Source organism: Urocitellus parryii, chromosome 4 (assembly GCF_045843805.1).
Source record: "Urocitellus parryii isolate mUroPar1 chromosome 4, mUroPar1.hap1, whole genome shotgun sequence".
In the NCBI taxonomy this organism is placed as follows: domain Eukaryota; kingdom Metazoa; phylum Chordata; class Mammalia; order Rodentia; family Sciuridae; genus Urocitellus; species Urocitellus parryii.
In genome coordinates, this window is record NC_135534.1 from 16,823,939 (window position 1) to 16,832,071 (window position 8,133).

General features: G+C 34.9%; 1 protein-coding gene across 1 annotated transcript; it reads right to left on the bottom strand.

Annotated features, from left to right (window-relative positions):
* Window positions 1–6,596: 6,596 nt before the first annotated feature.
* Window positions 6,597–7,544, bottom strand: LOC113176062 (olfactory receptor 8J3-like). Its single transcript, XM_026380447.2, has one exon. The coding sequence runs from the start codon at window positions 7,542–7,544 to the stop codon at window positions 6,597–6,599; it is 948 nt and encodes a 315-aa protein (XP_026236232.1).
* Window positions 7,545–8,133: the final 589 nt, after the last annotated feature.

Here is an 8,133-nt window from a genome sequence, read left to right on the forward strand (position 1 = left end):
CATTTGTTGGCAAAAAAAAAAAGAATATTTGGCAGTTGATTGGATTAAGAAATGTTGTTGGGGCTTACAAGGTCTTGACAAAAACTTAGGAGGATAAATTGTGAATGTGATTTTTTTTTCCATTCTGTAGGGTCTCTTTTTACACTCTCGATTGTTTGCTTTGAGAAAGATTTTTAGCTTTATACCATCCCACTTATTGGTTCTTGATCTAAATTCTTCCACTTAAGGAATATTGTTGGAGAAGTTGGTTCCTAAAGCTGGTATAATAGAGATTTAGGCCTACATTTTCTTCTAGTGGATACAGGGTCTCTGGTCCAATGCCTAGGTCCTTGATCCATTTTGAGTTGAGTTTTGTCTGGGTTGAGAAATAGGGATTAAAATGTACTTAACAGGCATCTATAGAATACTCTATTCATTAAAAATTAAACTCACTTTCTTCTCAACAGCACATGGAATATTCTCTAAAATAGACCATATTTGAAGACACAAAGGAGCTTCTTAGTATACAAAAAAAAATTCACAATAGTTTGTTATCTTTTATATCTTTGTAAAATGGAATTAGAAGTCAATTAAGGTCTAAACAGAAACTATTTTAACCCAGAGATTGAACAACACTGTTTTTTAAATGAGGAAAGAATCATAGAAGAAATCATGGAGAGGACTGGAGGTATGGAGTACTTGCCTCTAATTTATGAAGCCCTGGGTTTGGTCCTCATTGCCACTATCAGAAAGCAATAAATAAGAGAGAAACAAAGAAAAAAATCTTAGAAAAAATGAAAACAGAGGTAGAACATATCAAAATGTCAGGAAGAGTATGAAGGCAGTTCTAAGAAAAAAGTATTTGTAGCATTTAAGTACACAAGCAATGAGCCCAAGTAATTACCCTAATGTTGCATTTTAAAACCCCCGTAGAGCAAGAAAAAACAAATTTCAGAACTGATAGAACTCATAGAATAATTAGCGTCTGTCAAATGCCATTTAAAAAGATTTTGAGGAAACTAGACTTATTTAAAAGCTTGAGAAAGGAAGAAAGAAGAAAAAAGGTATTTGTACATGGCAGATTGAGACAAAGCTTCTTAATGGAGTAAAAAAATAAATAAATAAATAAAAGCCTTTAGTTGAAGGGCAGCCATGTAAACTAACATTTAAGTGATTTAAACAGAATTTAAGCCTCGTTTAAAAGAGTAAAGCTGTAGGTGGTGAAAAAGTACATCTAAAAGTACAGTATAGATGATAATTGAAGGCTTTAAAAGGTTAAATTGAAGGTGGTTAAGATGGCTTCATGATGGAAAAAAAACATGAAAATGGGAAGATAATAAAAGATATTTAGATAAAGAAGATTAAAAATTTGAAGTGGAAAACTTCAAAAAGTACAGAAAGGTAAAAAAAAGAGAGAGAGAAGATGTAGAAAGATAAAAAAGATATAGGAAGATAAAAAAGATGTAGAAAGACAAGAATTTTAAACCCACAATATAGGAAACAAAAGAAAACTAGGAGAGAAAAAAGCAACTAAGGGTAAATATAAAAACCTTAGAAGAAAACTAGAAGATAGAAATAAGATATAAAATGGTTAAAAATGTCAAGTAAAGGTATTTCAGATAGAAAATACAAAAAGCTAGACAACTCTTAGATACAGACATTCAAGATAGAAATAGGTAGAAGAGAAAAGTTTAAAGTCAAATATTGGATAAAATAAAAGAACAAGGAGATTATTAGTAATTTTTTTCAAAAGCCCATCAACTTTAATTTCTGGTGGTGCAGAAATTTGAAGTCTCAGATGAGGGTGTTAAAACTTATAGACAAGAGCCAATTAAGAAAACATTTAACTAGAAGGAAATTAATTTAAAACCACATCAAAAAAAAAAGGACTAAAGTAATTCTAAAAACTAAGGCAGAATGCTTTTGAAAGACTTAAATTTAAAAGGATCTTTTAGGGGTATATATCCCCCAAAGATAAACTTAAAATAACCCTTTTTACTCTAAACTTTTAAAATTTGGATTCATCAGGACTTAGTGCTGCAGAAAGACATGTATCCAAAAAATGTACATAAGCCCAAGGTACTTTGGAAGGATATTCTAACAGGACAATGGAAAGGTTCTGACCCAGTGATTTGTCTGGAGTCAGGGTTCTGTTTGTTTCCACAGGGAAAACAACAGCCGATTTGGATTCCAGAGACACTAACTAAAGCAATTTCTGCAGACCAATAGAAGATGATTTGACTCAAATCCATAACAGCTGATATCCAGAGCTCCAGCTTGGCTATTCTTACATCTGCAACAGTGATTAACCAGGGTGCTTTTTTCAATATCTATTTTATTATTGCATTTTTCCCACATCATAAAGTTCTATTTTATTTCTTGAGCTCATATAAACCTAGGTTAATGTTTTTCTGATCAGTTTTATTTTTTGACTGTGTTTTATTTTTTGACTGTTGAGTTTTTAAACATTGCAATGGAGATTTCACCTAGGTATAGCTACAAGACCTTTACTTACTATTGTCTTATGTGTTATATGTTATGTGTGCACTGTTTTGTGTTGCATGTCAGTATGTGTGTATGTCCATATTTTTATATGAGGAGCGCTCATGAAAAAATGGATCCGAATTTTTTTTTATTCACCTGATTTATATGGTTTAATTTAAATTAGGTAAACAGCTGTTACGGATTGTTTTTAAAGGTGGTTAACAGATCTGTTTGTTTACTTTCACCTTTCCTTTTCATTATATTTAATAATTCTGTTCAGGATAATGTCTCTTTAGCATCATTGCCAGAATTCCCATATCCATCCCAGTGCTGGTGAAGACTAAGATAAAACCAAACTACAGCTTCTATGATAGCTATCACAGTAAACTGTATAAACTGATGCATCAATGAATATAACTCAACAAGTAATGCTCAGTCAAGGACTTGATTTACTTTGGGAGGAAATGGACATATTGATAGACTCCTCCGATTTGAACTGCTTGCAGAACTTGCCTGGACTATATATCAGTTGCATGCATTGTGAACTATCTTCTGGTGCAGCGAATTGTGGTACTGCTGGCATATCTTTGCTGATGGTGTCACCAGTGATGCAATTTTCTTGCCAGCACACCCCATGTTAATTGTGGTAATGCTGGCATCTTTGCTGATGGTGTCACCAGTGACGCAATTTTTCCAAAGGAGCCGTCAATTGGCTTGGCATTTCTGTATCCTCCTCCCTTCTACTAGTGATGGTCTAAAATTTGGGGACCAACAGAGGTGAGGCAAAGAACCTCACCCCCCCACTGGCACCAAGGCTAAATTTGGGGGCCAACAGAGGTGAGGCAAGAACCTCACCCCCCCACTGGTGCATAGGCCTATCCACAAACATGGCTGAATGCTGGACCGGTAGTCAGTGATGGGTTGATCTGACTGCAGTGGATTCAACCTAAGACAGGAAGCTGATGCCTAAAGGTCAGTTCTCCCATGACGGGTAAGAACCATATGTTGAATTGGACAACCTACCAGGCATGGTCCTTAAGCCACATTGCTTGTTGTTTAATTAATCAGAAGGGGGGAGATGCTGAGGGCCATTGCCAAGTAGGAATGACGCATCGATATTTCCTTGCCAGCATACCCCATGTTAAGTGGACTTGCCTTGGACATTGCATGTATGCTTTAGTAAGGTGACCTTGCTCAAAGACCAGGGCGGATCCGGGTTTAGAGCTGATCAGGTTTGAGGAAGTTTCCTGCTCCTTGAGTTTAAGGCGTTCTGGTTTAAGACAAGTTTAGGGTGTTCCCCGTCTGAGACAATACGGGTTTTAGGGAAGTTGGAGGTTGAAGATTATTGCTGCTGGGACTAGGGTGTTCCTGCTGCTTGTTCCCGTTGAGTTCTCCTGAGATTCAAATGGGATTTGGAAAAAGCATCGTGGAGTAGAAAATTGGGCGGAGAGATTTTAGATTGCCCAGAATGTGTTTGTAGATGGCCAGTGTGAGTTCGGGAATAAAGAATTGCTGTTTGAACCTACAAAGCTGTGTGGTGGCTCGTGATTCAGTGCCAAGCGGAGACCTTGGCAAGTGTCAAAGGCTAAATTAAGTAAATTGAGAACAAAGTAATGCAAAAAATCATTGCAACAAAAAGTTGGTTCTTTGAAAAGGTAAATAAGACAGATAAATTTTTAACCTAAAGAAAAAGAGAGGGAACCCATCAACAAAATTACTGAATATAAGGGAGATAATAGAGACAAGAGTTAAATTAATGAGAGCACCATGAAGTACTTTGAGAACTTATATTCTAATAAATCAGAAAATCTAGAAGGTATTGATAAATTTCTAGATAAATATGATATATATATATATATATATATATATATATATATATATATATATGTCATATATATATATATATATATATATATATGACCTACCCAAATTGAACCAATAAAATACAGAAAACTTAAGCAGACTGAGAGCAAGTAATGAGATTGAAGAAGCAAATAAAAATCTTCTAACAACAACAACAACAACAGCAAAAATCACATCTGGTGCAGTGGTTAATGCGCCTGTAATTTCAGTGGCTCTGGAGGCTGAGACAGGAAAATCGTGAGTTCAAAGTCAGCCTCAGCAAAAGCCAAGCACTAAGTAACACAGCGAGACCCTGTTTCTAAAAAAAAATACAAAATAGGACTGGGGATGTGACTCAGTGGCCAAGTGCCCCTGATTTCAATCCCTGGTACCCCAAAAAACAGCAACAACAAAACCACAGGAATAGATGGATTCTCAGTTAAATACTGAAAGGCTGTTAGAGATGAGCTGCTGTCAATCCTCCTTAATTATTCCATGAAATGTAAAAAGAAGGTATATGTACACACAATGAAGTTTTTGTTTTAAAATTTTTCTTTATTTATATTCGGCGCTGAGAATCGAACCCAGTGCTCTACCACTGAGACACAGCCCAAGCCCCACACAATGAAGTTTTACTCAGCCATAATGAAGAATGAAATTATGTCAATTTCTCATAAATATAAGAAATTAAAGAATATCTTATTAAGTAAAATAAGCCAGATTGTCAAAGACAAGGGTATAATCTTTTTTTTTTTTGTCTTATTTGCAGTAGCTAGAGAGATTAGGGATTTTGAAAAAGTAAATCTAATAAAAATAGAAGGAAGAACACTAGAGTAGGAAGAGCATCAAGGGGTAGTGAAGAGGCAATGGAAAGGGAAGAACTGAGGAATTAAATTAAACAAATGCACATATATGAGTATATCACTATGCATTACAATTTTATATATTGCAGAATTTAAAACTAAATTAATAGAAGGAAGACCATTAGGTAGAGGATGAGGGTCAGGGGGAAGGTAGGAGGGGTGGAATTGAAATAGAACATATTATGTTATATGCATTTATGAATATGTCAAAATAAACCACACAATTATGTAAAAATATAATGCCCTAAAAATAAAGAAAAATAGTAAAAGATTTCATAAAACTGAAGAAATTTCATACGTAGTCATACTATACCACAGTACAATAGAAAACCTAACTAAAAATAGTTTGGCAGGAGCCAATAAAGAAGTACTTCCTGGATAGAATTCTTAAAATATTCCAAGAAACTAAAATTACACATTTTTGTGCCAACATTATATAAAAATACAACCCAAAACAAAAATAAGAATAATAAGGAAACTTTGAGGATAAACCAAGTATAAGGTTTCTGTGTCTCCTAGTCTAACCATATTTTGTAGGATTACATTTCTTTTCATTACAGCATAACTATCATACCTGAAGACAGTGATTCTATGCTGTTAGAATCACAACCTGTTTATAGGTACAGGTGACATACATACTGGATGTTCTTTTAATTGTCCATATGTATCTTCCAGTGGAGTTTTTTAATTGTGTTAAGATATACCCTAGTGTCCCTACACAAATTTGTATAATGAAACTTAGAGCAAGAAAAAAGTAAAACTTTTGCCTTGCATGAAAGAGTATTCAGTGATCCATCTCTGTGTCTTTTATTCACAAATTGTGTAGATTATATGACTTGGAGTCATATAATTCAATTATATTCAGGTTAACTGTCATAATATAAATTCACAGGTGGAATACACTTGTTCATTTAAATAATATTAAGAAAGAGATAGGAAGTTTTGTTTTATTTTATTAGTTTAGTTGTAGATGAATACAATCACTTTATTTTTATTTATTTATTTTTATGTGGTGCTGAGGATCAAAGCCAGGGCCTCAAGGCAAACAATCTACCTCTGAGGTACATACACCCCTTCCTGGGAGTTTTATTTTAAATATAATTGTCAGTTCAACTTTGGTAACTTAGTTGTAAAAATGGTTTTAATTCTGAATAATTACAGATCTTCAAGAAGGAGTGATACACACTATTTAACCATGTTGTTTGTAATAGGAGCAATCAAAGAAATGACAAAGAAGAAGAATGATTAATTTATTTCTCTTATCAATGTTTTGTTTTTCTGTTCAAATACGTGTAATATTTTTTTCTGACTCTGAGAAATATTTCTTCCAAACTTACTGCCTGTTTATTCCTGGGGAAAATTATTGAGTAAGAACTTTGTTTCTGTATTACCTAAACCTTCTGTTTGTTTACACAAAGAGTCCCCAAATTACATTGACCTAAATGAATAGCATGGATTTGTCATGAATCTCCTTAAGGCAGCCTTCACATCCTTGTTTCTCAGGCTGTAGATCATGGGGTTCAGCATGGGGATCACCAGGGTGTAAAACACAGATGCCATTTTATCAGTATCCAATGAGTAATTAGTTCGAGGCTGCAAATACATGAACAGCAGAGTCCCATAGAAAACTGTGACTGCCATCATATGTGAAGCACAGGTGGAAAAGGCTTTTTTCCTTCCCTCTGATGAACGCATCCTTAGAATAGACAAAACAATGTTGAAATAAGATACTAGAACTACAGTCATAGAAAAAACAATATTTGAAGCTGCAGATATAAAGACTACTGTTTCTGGAATGTAAGTATCAGAGCAAGACAATGTTAACAGAGGCATAATATCACAATAAAAATGATTGATGACATTGGAAGAGCAATAATACACAGAAAACACACAAGGTGTCACCACAATAGCTGTACAAAAGCCATAGAAGTAGGTGAGGGACACCAGCAGCAGGCAGATCCTCTTAGATACCACCACCATGTAGAGCAGGGGGTTGCACATGGCCACATAGCGGTCATAGGCCATCACCGCCAGCATGAACACCTCAGCTACGATGAAAACCAGGAATCCTCCCATTTGGGTGGCACATTCAAAGAATGAAGAGGTTTTCTCACTTCTCAAAAAATTTACCAGCATTTTAGGAGCAATGATGGTAGAGTTGCTAAAATTTATAATAGCCAGATGTTGGAGGAAAAAGTACATGGGGGTTTGAAGTCGAGAATCAACACTGGTGAGGGTGATGATGCCCAGGTTCCCCATGACTGTCAGCCCATAGATGAGCAGGAAGACAAGGAAGAGAGGAATCTGCAGCTCTGGAATATCTGAGACTCCTATGAGAATGAACTCAGTCAACTGGGTGAGATTTCCAGGAGCCATGAAGGTATTAGAAAAACATCTGTATGGGGAAGAACAAAACTAGCTAGGAATTTAATGAATTATTTTATAGAACTGCCATTAGGGAGCAGGACAAATCCTTGGGTGAATTGCAGAGTCTCATAGAAAACTTTCTTGAATCATGTACTATCCTAGCTCAGTTATTAAACTAAAAGTTTGTCAAATCAGTATACTTCCCCATTGCTTGGGGGAGAGAAAAGGCAAGTATGATACATTAAATGATGGTCCAACATTATGCAAGAGTTTGAAGATTTACTCCCTTGAAATCTACTTGAATTCTGAATATGTTCCTACCTTACAAAACTTTCAATTAACATGGTATATATTTTTCAATAAAAGGCTTGAGTAATTGTTATGTTCTCAAGTAAACGTTTCCTTGTGATGTTTCATCTGCGATGTCTTTCTCTTTATCAAGATTATTTTGGGTACTGACCCCTTTATTTTATTTATGTTATCTTTTTCTTACATGTATAGTATCTATATGAACTTAAAAATATTACCACCCACGTCTCCTAGCTGTTTTTTCTTTTGTCCCATTTTGTTAACTCAGATAAAAATACAGGAAAGTGCA

Excerpts from the sequence above, each read along its gene's own strand:
- LOC113176062 (XM_026380447.2), bottom strand. The coding sequence starts at position 7,544 with ATGGCTCCTGGAAATCTCACCCAGTTGACTGAGTTCATTCTCATAGGA.